Source organism: Fusarium fujikuroi, chromosome FFUJ_chr05 (genome assembly GCF_900079805.1).
Source record: "Fusarium fujikuroi IMI 58289 draft genome, chromosome FFUJ_chr05".
Taxonomy (NCBI): domain Eukaryota; kingdom Fungi; phylum Ascomycota; class Sordariomycetes; order Hypocreales; family Nectriaceae; genus Fusarium; species Fusarium fujikuroi.
Window position 1 is genome coordinate 848,833 of NC_036626.1, and position 13,719 is coordinate 862,551.

Here is a 13,719-nt window from a genome sequence, read left to right on the forward strand (position 1 = left end):
GCAAAAACAAAACATAAAGGGGAAACATTTCCACATCCTTTAACTTCAGTTATTGTGCTGTATGACACTCAACACTTAATGAATTGTTGCATCATGGTTGTCTTATTCTGCAGGTTCAAAATAGAGTGGCCTACCCTGTAGTCTCTGACTTGACTAACTCCAGTTTAAAGTCGAGTTAAACCGCAACATGGGTTTAGAGTCCAGTCTCAAGCACCCATGCTATCACAGCCCAGTTTAATAGGCACTATGCAAAAGTCCATAAAGCTTTCTTATTATATGTTTAGCCAACTATTTTGTCTTCGCTCATGATCAAGTTCAAATGCAATTGCCAAGGCTCTTGTTCTTATGTTGAGCCGCTACTCATCTGCAATCTCGCCTACTAAATTACCTCTCTCTATTGCGTACAGACAGACATTGTAACTATGGAGGTCAATTGATATCAACTCTTGGTTCCTGGATTACTGTTCCAAAAGCCTATTCTTAATAGAGATATCCACTTCCACTGCGAAACGAACTACCTATTCACTGGCAAGTTCGCTCCAACCACATTGGCTGATCCCCAAAAGCTCCCCTTGGTGTTGAGGGGCTTCAGGGGTCCAGAGGGGTTGGACCCCGCACTAGACTGCTTGAGGTTACAATCCGACCAATTCTCTGAGCAACCCGTCCACGGCTCATTTCCCCATAGGTACAACAAGTCGGTGAAGTCAATTTTCCTTTTCGTCAAGCCCAAATCTTGCGTCTCTCGTATCAATTGAGCGTCTGATTTGTTTCGCTCCAACTTTTGTTTCAACATTCCCAAACCTTCCTCCATCAGCTTATACCCCGCTTCATAATGTCCGATACCAAGGTCTACCGCGCCAGCACGACTGCGCCTGTCAACATCGCCGTTGTCAAGTAAACACTACACTTCCATCGCATCTTGAAGGCCTTCACTCATACGATACAGATACTGGGGAAAGCGCGATGCTAAGCTCAACCTCCCTACCAACAGCTCCCTCTCCGTAACCCTCTCGCAAGCCGATCTCCGAACCCTCACAACAGCCTCGTGCTCGAGCACCTTCACCGATGGCGACAGCCTCACTCTCAACGGAGAGTCCTCCGACATCTCTGGCGCCCGAACCCAAGCTTGCTTCCGCGAGCTTCGATCTCGCCGTGCCGCTCTCGAGGCCGCCGACTCTTCGCTCCCCAAGCTGTCTACATATCCCCTGAAGCTTGTCTCCGAGAACAACTTCCCCACTGCTGCTGGCCTTGCTTCCTCAGCTGCTGGTTTCGCTGCGCTCGTCCAGGCTATCGCTCTTCTGTATGAGCTTCCCGACTCGCCTTCTGATCTTTCACTCGTCGCTAGACAAGGCTCTGGATCTGCTTGCCGCAGTCTGTTCGGTGGATATGTTGCGTGGAGAATGGGCGAGAAGGAGGATGGAAGCGATTCCAAGGCCGACCTTGTCGCTCCCGCTTCACACTGGCCTGACATGCGAGCTCTGATCCTCGTTGTCAGCGCCGCCAAGAAGGGTGTCTCTTCCACCTCTGGCATGCAGCAGACCGTTGCTACATCTGGTCTCTTCAAGGAGAGAATAGCAAACGTTGTCCCCGCCAACATGACCGCTATGGAGGAGGCTATCAAGAACAAGGACTTTCCCAAGTTCGCCGAGGTCACCATGCGCGACTCCAACTCTTTCCACGCTACTTGCGCCGACACCTACCCTCCCATCTTCTACATGAACGACGTTTCCCGCGCCGCCATTCGTGCTGTTGAGTACATCAACGAGAAGGCCGGCAGGACCATTGCGGCTTACACCTTCGATGCTGGTCCCAACTGTGTTGTCTACTACGAGGAGAAGGACGCTGATATCGTTGTCGGTACTTTCTACCAAGCGCTCCAGGGTGTTGGCGGCTTCAAGGAGGGTGCTGCTAGCGCCAAGTCTAGCGTTGAGCTTGAGAGTGCTCTGGCTTCTACTTTGAAGGAGGGCGTGAGCAGAGTCATTTCCACTGGTGTTGGAGAGGGTCCTATCAAGACTGATGAGTTCCTTGTCGGAGAGGACGGTCAAGCTGTTCGACGATAGATGGGGATATAAAAGATCTAGTGGAGTAAATAGCATGTTGGAATTATATATACAGAAGTTTGAAGCTGAAGCTGAAACAAAACATATTGTCACTTGTTATGTCCGGGAAGTGATCCCGTTCATCATCATTCCAATGCTGCCGATCATGATCATGAGTTGAGCCGTCGTTGATCCTCCACATCGCCGTGTGGGGCCGTCCAAACTCACCTCCACGCCTTCAATCGGCTCCGGGGACTTTACGAGTCTCCACCAAAGACCAATGCCTGCCTACAAAAGAGACATCTTTGGGTTTTCTAAATCCTAGTCACGCCGCAGTTCTAAGGGCGCATTGTACCTGCTGGTCGCACTGACACGTCTTTGCCCTGCGGGGCACTGCTTGTGTCACTGCAACATGTGCCGTAACACCACTGTGAGCTGCCTGTAGCTCACAGTCCTCCAACTCTCATCCTTACAACCTCATCAACACCATCACGATGGATGGTCTAACGAACCTCCTGGGTCGCGGCGAGCCTGTTGAAATCGTGGAGCTGGATAAATCGGGGAATGTCTCACGTACCTGGAATCACACCGTTGACAACCATGTACGTTGCTTTACTTTCGCTGTTGGAGTATGAGTATCATGGCTAACTCAGCTTCAGGTTGTTGCCAAGTCGAAACCTAGCATCCCACTCATTCCCTCTCTGCGCGAGGCTTTCATGCCAGTCGGATACCCTCACTCTGTGTCATCCGACTACCTGAACTACCAATTCTTTGACTCCCTTCAAGCCTTCTTCTCAACCATCACTTCCCTCCTCGCCAACCGAGCTCTGCTCCAAGGTCTCGGCGTCGGAGATGCCAACTCGTCCGCCACATTCGCGATGCTGCTCACAGTCCTCAAGGACGCCATGTCTCGCATCGCCACTATTGTCTTTGCCCAACAATTCGGTCTTCGTATTGAACCCGATGCCAAGCGCTTCCGCTTCCTGGCCGATCTTTTCAACGACACTGCCTTCTTTCTGGAGCTGTATAGCCCGTACTTTGGGCCCTATGGGAAGATCCTTGCTTTGACTTCTGGAGAGACGTTGCGGGCGTTGTGTGGCGTGGCTGCTGGCGCGAGCAAAGCTGCTCTTAGTGTACACTTTGCAAAGCATGACAACCTCTCTGAACTCAATGCCAAAGAGGCCAGCCAAGAGACCGCCGTGGGTCTTATCGGCCTTCTTGTTGGAACTATCGTGGTCAAGTATGTCGAGGACCACCATAGCGTTCTATTCTTGATGACCATTCTCGTCTTTGCTCATCTCTGGATGAATTACCTTGGAGTTCGAGCTGTGTGCATGGACAACCTCAATCAGCAGCGAGCAACCATCCTGTTCGAAGAGTATCTCAAGACCGGAAATGTGCTCTCTCCCGAACAAGTCGCCCGCCGTGAGAATATTCTTCTCTGGCGACCCGTCGTCCGAAACCAGCATGGACAGAAAATCGCACGCATTGAAATGGCCAAAAGCTACTGGGACGCCATGGGCGCCAAAGCTCCCGACAGCAACATTGTCATTATCGACGGGGCCCGGAACTCACTCTTTGTCTGGTATCACTCGAAGCGCAGCTACACACCCATCAAGATCATGCTCTGGCAGGACGCCAGTGCCGTCCACGCCATTAGTGCTTGGTTCATGGCCATGGAGATGGCCTGGCTTCTGGAGAAGAGCCAGGGCTTCACCGACAAGCTGGATAAGATCTTCCGCGTAAAGGAAACCGTCGATGGCTACGAACAGAAGTACGACAAGCGTGAGCTCTGGGATGAGATGCTCGCCAAGGGATGGAACATCGAGTCGCAGGCCTTTGAGACAGGTGCGCCTGTTCGTCTGCTTGCGCAGCTGGAGGGGAAGAAGGATCAGTAGTTAGACTGGTGGTTCTCGGCGCCAAGGCGAAAGGGAATAATACCCTAAAACATGAAAATTGATTCAATGGAGATTTATGCTAGTCATCCAACCCTTTCTATGCTTTTTGCCCATGTTGTACATTTTCCAAACGCCCTCCAGTGAATCACACATACATCATACAGATTTTATACAGCAGTTCGTCCTTATGCTAGGAACGCCCACTTCTTGGCTCGCATCTTAACGCCCTCCCATGTATTCAACTTCGGCCGCACATCAAGATAGAAGCTAGGTCCGCCTTTTCCGTCTGGTCGTCCGGCGTAAAAGTCGATAACGTAGTCAACCCTCGTACCACATCGGTCGATGACCCAATCGTGTCGGTCGAACGGCGCAGTGTAGCCGAGTATGGTATTGAAGCGAGCGGTGGGAGTCATGCGATCCATCTTGTTGGCAAAAGATTCGAGCTTGGGGCCATCACATCTACCACAATTAGTTCCCCTCCTTGCAATGGAGATGATGTAGCCTTACTTTGTGCCCTTGAGATACGGCGCTTCCCACTCCTTGATCTCTTTCCAAGCTCTTTCATTAACGGCATTGTGGATCGGCACAACGGTCTTCATGTCTGCTACCCTCGCATCGTAGCCCTTTCGCTTCATCGCATCGAAAAACATCTTCTCCGAAGGATAGACCCAATTTCCAGAGGGATCTACACCTGTTTCCATTTCGTGATTCGCAGGCTTTGCAGGTTCTTTTCCATGATCGACCGGACACGCCGCAGGTCCGCCAGAGGTTCGTGGAATCGTGGATACAACGCGGTCGGTGTCAAGAGCGTCGTTGGAAGGAATTTGCGTAGGCGGCGGCGTAGGTTTGCTCGAGGGCCATGGGAGATATGACGAGAATGTTTGAGACCATGACTTGGACTGTGCTTGCGCTGTGTGGTCGACTGGACATCCAGCTGCTTTTGCTTTTGCGGCTTCGGCTTCACGGGCTTGAGCGAGCCATGCTTCGCGGGATTTGTGATCGACAGGACAGGCGTCTTTGTCTGCCATGACGAGGATGATACGCGGTGTTATCGTTGGGAAGCGTTGTGTTTCGAGAGATTCAAATGCGAGCAAGGATTCAGAAAATGGCGTAATTGATCATGGATGGATCGGATCGTAAATGCGCCGGAACGGATTGGTTTGGAGACTTGCAAAGAAAAATAAAATGGGCCAGCTCCGGATTTTTCCCGCAAGCCGCACGGGCAAGGAGGGTCCGGGCCGGAGACTAACCTACATCGCCGACTTCACTCTGTCCATGAATGGCTTGTATTAAATTGTCCAACTTTAGGAGAGTTTTCTCAACGTTGTGATGACTTTTCATAGTTTAGGCCTCACTTGTATCATATTATCCAAGTTTGACTTTTCAGAGTTTAGACCTCGCTTGTATCATATTATCCAAGTGTGGGAGAGGTTTCTTGAAGTTATGATGACTCTTCAAAATTTAGGCCTCACTTACTGAAACTTTATCCTGAGATTTAGGTTATGTTTATGAGCCTTACCTCAACTTTGACAGTTGTAAGGCCCGGCGCCTAGGTGGTAATAGAGGTATGTCGCGCTTGCCATTGATGGACACTTCCATCCTCTTGCCATGTCCTGGGGTCCTTGATATAGGGTGTCAAAATAAATTCAGCAAAGCTTTTCCTAAATCTAGCAAAGGTGTACTAAGCTTAAGCTGAATTACCTTAGTCTTTTTGTCATCTACGGTCAAGATCCTGAGTCTTCTTTTCTTTCCTCCCCTCATGTCAAGTTGTACACATCCACATCATCATCACCACAATCAAAGATCTATCAGCATTCATCATGTCTTTCACGGTGTTCCCCCAGCTTCCTGCAGAGTTACGGGACAAGATCTAGGATATCGCCGCGCGCAGTCACTTGGACGAGCCAACCGCCCACTTCGCCGAGTTCCTGGAATACCCCCAAATATTTTGGCCACTGCGGCTTAAAGTCACTTCGAACGAAGGCCTCAATGTGCCTCCAAACCCGCCGGGAATATTCACAGCATTGATGAAAACCTGTAGGCAGTCGCGAGCAAGAATGAAGGTGATTGAAGAGCGGTGGAGGCCCAGTAAATCCCTGTCTCTTCGTTATATGGATCCCAGTACGATCCGTAGTACTGGGATCCGTACTGGTAACTTCACTTATATGCACTTCCGTGTCCGTCCCAACACATGGGCAGGAAAAACCATCGAGTCAATCGATGCCTCTAACGACCTTATAATCGTCTGCAGACTTCACGCCCGCACGCGGCCGACAACATGCCCCTCAGTCGAGTCTATGGGCGCTTTTTGGGAAACTGATACTGTACGCCGCATAAATCAGTATCTACCCGTACAAGCCATCATCCATGGATGTCCTTTTGAACATCCGACCGATCTTCTACACCGATTTCCCCGACTTCGAGTTCTGTACATCATCGTCAAGCCCCAAGATATCATCATCGAGCCAACAAGGGTCACCTTTACGACGAACTACTATAGGGATTACATACAAACTGAAAATCAGGTCCCTCCCAAGACATTCAATGCGCGACAGAGAATCTACTACGAAGTACCCCGAGCAATCGCCAAAAAGTACGCAACGAGCGTGGAATGGGTCTATTCAAAGATGAAGGAGGCTTCTATTGCGTCGCGAATGGGCAGAGATTTGCCCCCGCTTGTTATCCGGGTCATGACGTGGAAAAATGCTCCAGGAGTTCGAGGGCGCTTCGATCGCGGGTAACTAGTGTTTCCCAAGCAAAAAAGAGATAATAGAATATTCGTTCTTCACAATTGCCAAAGTTTAGGTGAGGTTTATAAGAATAACCATAAATCTTAGGGTTGCTTTGAAAGATTCGATGAGTGAGGCCTAAACTTAGAAAAACCATTTTATCTTGGTATAAGATTTTAGGTAAGTTATAATAACAAGATTACCCAGACTACTTACCTTAGTACCTACGAGTAGCGGTATATCAGCAGAATGTCGGGAAAACTTCAGAGGATCTAATGTGGTAGAACGCAGCTTCTAACTCTCTTCATTTCATTGGGCCATAAAAAGTCTTGCCCCCCCCTTGAGTAGTAAATGCAGGAGAAGTCAGTCTTTGTGCATGGTAGCCAAACATCGATGAATAGTTGCATTCTAACTGGAAAGAACAGGTGACAGATATGTGAAATATGCAAATCAGTCGTCCTGAATCGCATACACCGAGTTTAAGCTGTATTACCCACCTCACGGTAACTCTTATACTTCCTCATATGCCAAGCAATGCTTTTCCACCGCCCGCCCTTTTCGTCCTCAAACTCAACATCCATTCTTGGCCTCATAAAGTACGCGCATGAGAACCTATTCTCAATCGTCTCCCCCGGGTACGGAGCAACACGGTGCACCACAGACCGGAATTTCCTCCCCGAGAGGAAGCGGAGTGAGTCGCCTACGTTGACGACTGCGCAGCCGTCGCGAGGCTCCACGGAGCGCCACTCGTGTGTGTCCTGGTTGAACGTCTGCAGACCGCGATCGCCACAGAAAAGGATGGTGAGGCTGCCAACGTCAGTGTGGGCGCTGAGGCCGGCGTTGGGACCATCGGTTGAGAGGGAGGGGTATCGCTGGACGGTCATGCACGAGGTTGACGGGTCCGTGGGGAGATGTTTGGGCGCGAGTGGTGAGCTTGTGTTGCGCCTTGCGTCGTGACTGATCTGGTCCAGGGCATCGAGCAGTCCTAGACCAATCTCATGGAGCTTGTCCATGACGCTGACCAGAAGGGTAGCTTCATCTTGCAGTACATGTGGTAGGGAGAGGGTATGCCCGTCTACGATGGGGTTGCATATGCCATCTCGGGGAAACTGGTAGGATAGCGTTATGTTATTTACAGTTCACCGATGAATGAACTCGTTGAAAAACTTACAGTGTATCCTTCCACGCCATGCTTCTTCCCATCTCCAGCAAGGCCCGCGTTCCTCCCGAAAGGCGTGTAACTACACTCAACAAGTCAGAGCGAACGCAACAATGCCGTAGAGTTGAGGATGAACGCACCCATTGAGCTTCCAGGGGCCGATTGTGTCGACGTCATACTTCATCTTCGTATCCTCGTCCAGCTGGAAGAAATTGTTCACGGCCTTATATACCAATGGTATCTCTTGGGTGACTGGTGTAGGCTCTTCGTTAGCACTCTGGAGATCCAGGTACAAGAACCCGTCCTTTTCACATGCTCTTCGGAGAGCGGACAACTCATTGGCGTTTCCTTGCTTGATCCTTGGATACGAGATGGTTGTAAAGTCAGCGGACTCGGGTGAAGAGACCTCAGTTGTGTTGGTGATTGTGGCTGTGGTTGACATATTGGCCGGCTTAGATGGTGAGTATACTTCTTGAGGCAAGGGGTCGAGAGCCGGCATCATAAGATTTCAGAGACTGTGAGCCTCTGATATATCATGATACTAAACGGCTGGAATGCCGTTAAGGGTTCCGAATATGTCCATGTCCCGTAAACGAAGAATCAATCGCCTTTGACACAAGTATTGGACGCCACCCATGCTGTGCTTTGAGTACGCATGCAGTGTCACTCATGCAGGGTTCGCCAATCAGCATCATCATTGGTGTAAGTCGGTATAAGTCAACATTCTGCGGGGTCATTGGTGTCCATTTCATGCAAGTCACTCCTGTAAAAGATCGATTCTGACACTACATCGCATCAGCTTATCATAGGTTGACATCGGTATAGGGATCGCCTACTGGGCCCTGGCCGTGGGAGTCTTTTGAGTCCGCACCCAGCTCTAATCTTTCGTCTATGCTATTGCGGCACAGATCACAATGAGCATCCCAGGCCTCCCCGTAGAGGGATCACCGCAATCTTACTGGCAGCATGAAGCTCAGAAGCAACAAGTTCCTCCAAATACTGAACCTCTCCCAAGCTCATGTGATATGGCAATTGTGGGCGGCGGTTATGCAGGCATTGCTACGGCATACCACATACTGAAGACGGCATCTCCGCCATCAAGTGTGTTCCTCCTGGAGGCAAAGGACCCGTGTTCTGGAGCTACAGGACGGAATGGAGGACACCTGCGCCCTGACTACCTGATGGGAGCTGCGAGCAACTCCAAGAGGTACGGTGCCTCTGCGGCGGCCGAGATTGTGCAATTCGAAGCCCGGCATCTCGACGTGATGAGGGCTCTCATCGAGGCGGAAGCTATTGACTGCGACTTTGCGGAGACAGAAAGTCTCGCTGTTCTCACAACCCCCAAACAAGTCACCATGGTGCGTGAGGCATATGAGGACTTAAGGCAAGCATCGCCTTTCAGTGATACCCTGCTAGATGTGGTAGAGTTCTGCGAGGGTGATGACGCACCTGAGCGTACAGGACTGCGAGGTGCAAAAGGCTATTTCTCCACGCCTGCAGCTCGGGTATCGCCCTACAAGCTTCTCACGGCTCTTTTGGCACGGTGTGTTGACATGGGGCTCTCACTAAAGACCCATACTGCGGTGGCATCAGTTGAGCATGCTGAATCAGACGGCCATGCCCTCAAAATGCGCTCGGGAGAAACTATGACAGCTAAAAAAGTCGTCATTGCCACCAACGCCTATACCTCAGCACTTCTCCCAGAGTACGCAAGTTGTATTGTGCCCTGCAAGGGACTTGTATGCCTCATCACAGGTCCTAAGGGCAAGCCACTGCCGAACCTCCTCGCCGCAAGTTATGCTATAATGGAACAGGACCCCATCTCCAAGAAGACCGGCTACAACTATATGGTACAACTGGAGGATCATAGCATAGTCGTCGGTGGCGCTCACCACAAGTACGATGAGAATGACCCAGAGAGCTGGTACAACAACGTCGACGACACGCAACTCATTGAGCCGGCGCGACGGTACTTTGCAGATGACTACATGCAGCGGACGTTTGTTGGGTGGGAGGAGTCAGGCGCGCGTGTTGACCGTATTTGGTCGGGGATAATGGGGTATAGTACTGATTCGCTTCCTCACGTAGGAGAGGTTCCCGGTAGAGGTGGTGTATTCGTAATTGCTGGGTTCCACGGACATGGTATGCCTGTTATCTTCTTAGCCGCGGAGGGCATTGCGGCCATGACTCGGGGGCTGGCGTACGAGAAGACTGGAATGCCATCTTTGTTCAAGACATCTAGGGATAGGCTGGAGTCAGAGAGGAATGACATCCTTGCTGGAAGGGGCATAAGGTTGACGAAGGAGTAGACCTTGAATACTGTATGTTTATATATATAAGGACACTATACAAACTAGACTATGTACGTATGAGACAGCACTTCAAAAAATGCGCATCTTCCTGGTACTCTTGACTACCTGCCAAGTCCCGAGACTCCAGACATAACTAAGATTTGTCTTCAGTCCTTTCGAAAGCCTGCTCAAAGTCCGCAATTATATCCCTCGCATCCTCTATCCCAAGCGATAACCTCACAAGGTCTTCGTCCACCCCCATAGACAAGTTCTCCTCCTTGGTGAAGTGCTTATGCGTTGTTGACCAGTGGTGCCCAACCAGTGTCTTAGAGTCGCCTACATTCGTTGTGTTGATGATCATCTCAAAAGAGTCGATCAGCGAGATAGCCTCTGCCGCACCGCCTTTGAGCCCGAACGTGATGACAGTGCCAAAGCCCCGCTGGAAATATTTGAGGGCAAGTTGGTGGTGAGGGTGATCTTGGGAGCCTAGATAGCGCACCCAGGCAACTCGGGGATGGGATTGCAGCCAGAGGGCTAAGGTCTCGGCGTTTTTGGACTGACGCTCGCAGCGAACCGAGAGTGTTTCTACCCCTGAACACAGTGAGTCAGACCAGAGCTCGTCTTCATGAGAAGAGATAGTTTTGATTCTTACCAATGAAAAGCTGTTGGGCTGCAAATGGACCAAGACATGGTCCGGTATCACGCATGTATTCAGTCTTGAGATACTGCATATACGCCCTATCACCAGCAGCGGCATACCAATCGTCCTGCTCACCCTGCATCCCCGGAAGCTGCCCATAGAGACCTGGAAAGCGAATCTTGTTGGTCTGCCAATCCGAACGCCCAGTCTCAATAACGAGACCGCCGAGTGTAGTGCCATGGCCTCCTATCCACTTGGTGGCGGAGTGGATGAGGATATCTGCGCCCCATTTAGCAGGCTGACAGAAGTAACCAGCTGCGGTGAGTGTTGCGTCGACCACAAGGGGGATCTTGACATGTTCTGAATGTGCGATTGCGGCGAGAGCTTCGAAGTCGGGGACGGAGAACATGGGGTTTCCGAGAGACTCGGTGAAGATGAACTTGGTTTTGTCATCAATAAGTGATTTGACATGCTCAAGATCGTTCATATCACAGAAACGTGATTCGATACCGCTGTGAGCTCAATTTAGTCTATAGGTTTTCCCAACACACAGAAGACTTACAGCTGGGCCTGAGCCTTGCGGAACTGACGATAAGTTCCACTATGGATGCTTGTAGATACGATGACATTATCGTTCCTTCCTGCTAGCGACGCAATGACGCCCAAGACTGCCGCACTGCCTGATGAGAAAGTGAGGGCATCTCTGCCATCCTCGAGGGCGGCAATGCGTTTCTCAAGTCCATCGTGAGTCGGCTGCGTACCTGTATTAGACAAAGCCCCAGTCATCATTACGAGACAGACTCACATTAGATACCCTGGTATATAAATGGTTTTGGGAACTTGATATGTCACTGAGGGCTACGTTCAGAGCTGCTGAAGAGCCGAACTTGAACGAGGCAGTGTTATAGATGGGCAGCGTGCAGTGACCATACTTTGGGTCTTCTTCCAGGCCTGCATGGATCTGGATGGTGTCGAATCTCCATTTTGGCCTGTTCTTGACAATCCCGTTAGTAGAGGCCCGCAATGGCTTCTTCTCCGAGGAACCGTTGGTGTGTCCATTTGTGTTATGTTCTTTCATGCTGGGCTGTAGAGTGACAGACCTGGCGTGTGCGGTCTTGGAAACTGAATAATATCGAGATAGGGAGACTGCATAGGGCGAAGAGAACTGGGGAGCCAAAACTGCTGGGAGTTTGGCTACATAGCCACCCATGCGAGGGAGCGGCCTGCACCAGCACGTCCACTTTGGTGCCATTGCCTCTGACTCTGCAGAGTCATAGGCGGATCTTGACCCTTTCAAGTCTTTTCTTATGTAAGTATTACATACATAAGCTAATCTTCATGGGTAAGGTAATCAGGATACAAGTTATGTATTACGTGGATTGGGTGGCGTTGCCTTTATATCATTTAAGAAGCATGAGAGTATGAGGATGAGCATTGGATGTTGGATAGTAACATTGCTCTGGCATTCTTTTAGTATCTACGAGATATGTGTATCCCAGTCATCGTCTTTCGAAAACACCAAGGTTGATTGAGCAACTCCTGTAAGAATATAAAACACTTGTGACTGCTGAACTACATGAGACCCCTCAACATGCCATCGGACTATTGCAACCCCTCACCATACGGCGATACATCTAACTTCAATACTCCAACGAGCAGATCCGTAAGCAGCATCGCCAAGATCAGGACTCGCATGAGGCGCACCCCCAACATCACCAGACACCAAACCTCCCCCAAGAGCAGCACTATCGAAAAACTTGAGCACAATGACCTCGTCTGGCTTTTGCTCCGGTAGATAGTACCACTGCGGACTCTCCAGTCCACTCGCCGTCACCCCCAAGTTCTCGTATGCTCTTGCATCCGCTTCACTGATAACCACAGATTCCAGCTCTCGCAGAAAGTCACCACCCATAGAAGGCGCAGCTAACATTCGAGACTCATACCCTAGAAATCCTAAAGCCCCGTCCTTGGGGAAAGACCACCGAGGCGCCATTGCTAACGGATCCCGCGTAACTGTTCGCATGGGCCGCCAGACGCTGTAGGCTGCGTAACGCGGTCCCAGCTTGCCGCCCGCGTTGTACTTTGCATCGATGATATCGTTGCTCGCCTTTTCTTGAGCGTCAAGCTTAGCTGAGGCGCAAATATTGTCCTCGGCGTCGATGATTCCGGCTTCAAGCGCGGCTTTGCGAATGTCTGGCCTCCAGCGACGGATGGAGCGCCGAGCACCAACAGGCGTATAGTCTACATGTGCTCCTCTCGCAGGCCTCGAGTTGTCAAAGGATGCAAGATGCGTTGGCCGAGTTTCATCCGATGCTTTGTAATCATCAGGCACGCTCTTCTGGTCTTTGCTATTGACGACCACCGAGCTACCGGTTCCATTCGCAGGTTTCTTAACCGGCGCATCACCTCTTCGAACGATGCTGTTTGTGATGAATACTTGCCTCGCCCCTGTCAATTTGAGGACAGACTCTTTCACTTCAGGGAAATAAGTCTCCTCTAATGTCTGCAAGTCATCGTAATCTCCGGCCTGCACCTCGTCATCCACTTTGGCCCATTTTGGGTCAAACTTAATAGCAGTGAAGCCGTAATCCTTCAAGATCTCTGCAGAATGTGACCAAGACCAGTCTGCGCCGTTGGGAAAAGCTACTGCGCGCAGATCATGTAGAGCGTATGGCACAGGAATCTGCTTTATGTTGGGGTTGTTCGTGTAGCCCCTGTTCCAAGCTTGTTCCGAGGTATGTCGCACGCCATCATCGACCTGATACTTGATAGTCGCGATTGGTGGCGGCTGATCTGCCTGAGAGGGTTGTTTGGCCTTGGACGCATAACGAGACATGATGATGGATACGAAAGTCGATACCTTAGATAGATGTCTGTAGGGGTTGTTGGTGATTTCCGACAGCTCGAAAAGGGGAAGCATCTACACTCATAACACCGGCTCATGATATACACACCAGGTCAGA

At 50.5% G+C, this 13,719-nt stretch overlaps 8 protein-coding genes; 4 read left to right on the forward strand and 4 right to left on the reverse strand.

The window, feature by feature from the left end:
• Nucleotides 1-832: 832 nt before the first annotated feature.
• FFUJ_07016 (probable MVD1-mevalonate pyrophosphate decarboxylase) lies at nt 833-2,060 on the forward strand (the record flags this gene model as incomplete). XM_023577221.1 has 2 exons in its annotated part: nt 833-894; nt 947-2,060. The coding sequence occupies 2 exons, from the start codon at nt 833-835 to the stop codon at nt 2,058-2,060; spliced, it is 1,176 nt and encodes a 391-aa protein (XP_023430325.1).
• Nucleotides 2,061-2,533: 473 nt separating this feature from the next.
• On the forward strand, nt 2,534-3,937 carry FFUJ_07017 (uncharacterized protein; the record flags this gene model as incomplete). XM_023577222.1 has 2 exons in its annotated part: nt 2,534-2,641; nt 2,699-3,937. 2 exons carry the CDS (start codon nt 2,534-2,536, stop codon nt 3,935-3,937), a joined length of 1,347 nt encoding a protein of 448 aa, XP_023430326.1.
• Nucleotides 3,938-4,122: 185 nt separating this feature from the next.
• On the reverse strand, nt 4,123-4,965 carry FFUJ_07018 (related to CYT2-holocytochrome-c1 synthase; the record flags this gene model as incomplete). XM_023577223.1 has 2 exons in its annotated part: nt 4,123-4,396; nt 4,445-4,965. 2 exons carry the CDS (start codon nt 4,963-4,965, stop codon nt 4,123-4,125), a joined length of 795 nt encoding a protein of 264 aa, XP_023430327.1.
• Nucleotides 4,966-5,994: 1,029 nt separating this feature from the next.
• On the forward strand, nt 5,995-6,678 carry FFUJ_07019 (uncharacterized protein; the record flags this gene model as incomplete). Its single annotated transcript, XM_023577224.1, has 1 exon — nt 5,995-6,678. The coding sequence occupies one exon, from the start codon at nt 5,995-5,997 to the stop codon at nt 6,676-6,678; it is 684 nt and encodes a 227-aa protein (XP_023430328.1).
• A 467-nt stretch (nt 6,679-7,145) lies between these two features.
• Nucleotides 7,146-8,267, reverse strand: FFUJ_07020 (related to naringenin,2-oxoglutarate 3-dioxygenase; the record flags this gene model as incomplete). XM_023577225.1 has 3 exons in its annotated part: nt 7,146-7,775; nt 7,838-7,907; nt 7,966-8,267. 3 exons carry the CDS (start codon nt 8,265-8,267, stop codon nt 7,146-7,148), a joined length of 1,002 nt encoding a protein of 333 aa, XP_023430329.1.
• Nucleotides 8,268-8,739: 472 nt separating this feature from the next.
• Nucleotides 8,740-10,134, forward strand: FFUJ_07021 (related to oxidoreductase; the record flags this gene model as incomplete). The annotated part of the gene is made up of 1 exon (XM_023577226.1): nt 8,740-10,134. The coding sequence occupies one exon, from the start codon at nt 8,740-8,742 to the stop codon at nt 10,132-10,134; it is 1,395 nt and encodes a 464-aa protein (XP_023430330.1).
• Nucleotides 10,135-10,270: 136 nt separating this feature from the next.
• FFUJ_07022 (probable O-acetylhomoserine (thiol)-lyase) lies at nt 10,271-11,834 on the reverse strand (the record flags this gene model as incomplete). XM_023577227.1 has 4 exons in its annotated part: nt 10,271-10,707; nt 10,769-11,268; nt 11,319-11,509; nt 11,562-11,834. The coding sequence occupies 4 exons, from the start codon at nt 11,832-11,834 to the stop codon at nt 10,271-10,273; spliced, it is 1,401 nt and encodes a 466-aa protein (XP_023430331.1).
• A 537-nt stretch (nt 11,835-12,371) lies between these two features.
• On the reverse strand, nt 12,372-13,592 carry FFUJ_07023 (uncharacterized protein; the record flags this gene model as incomplete). Its single annotated transcript, XM_023577230.1, has 1 exon — nt 12,372-13,592. One exon carries the CDS (start codon nt 13,590-13,592, stop codon nt 12,372-12,374), a length of 1,221 nt encoding a protein of 406 aa, XP_023430332.1.
• Between the last annotated feature and the right edge of the window lie 127 nt (nt 13,593-13,719).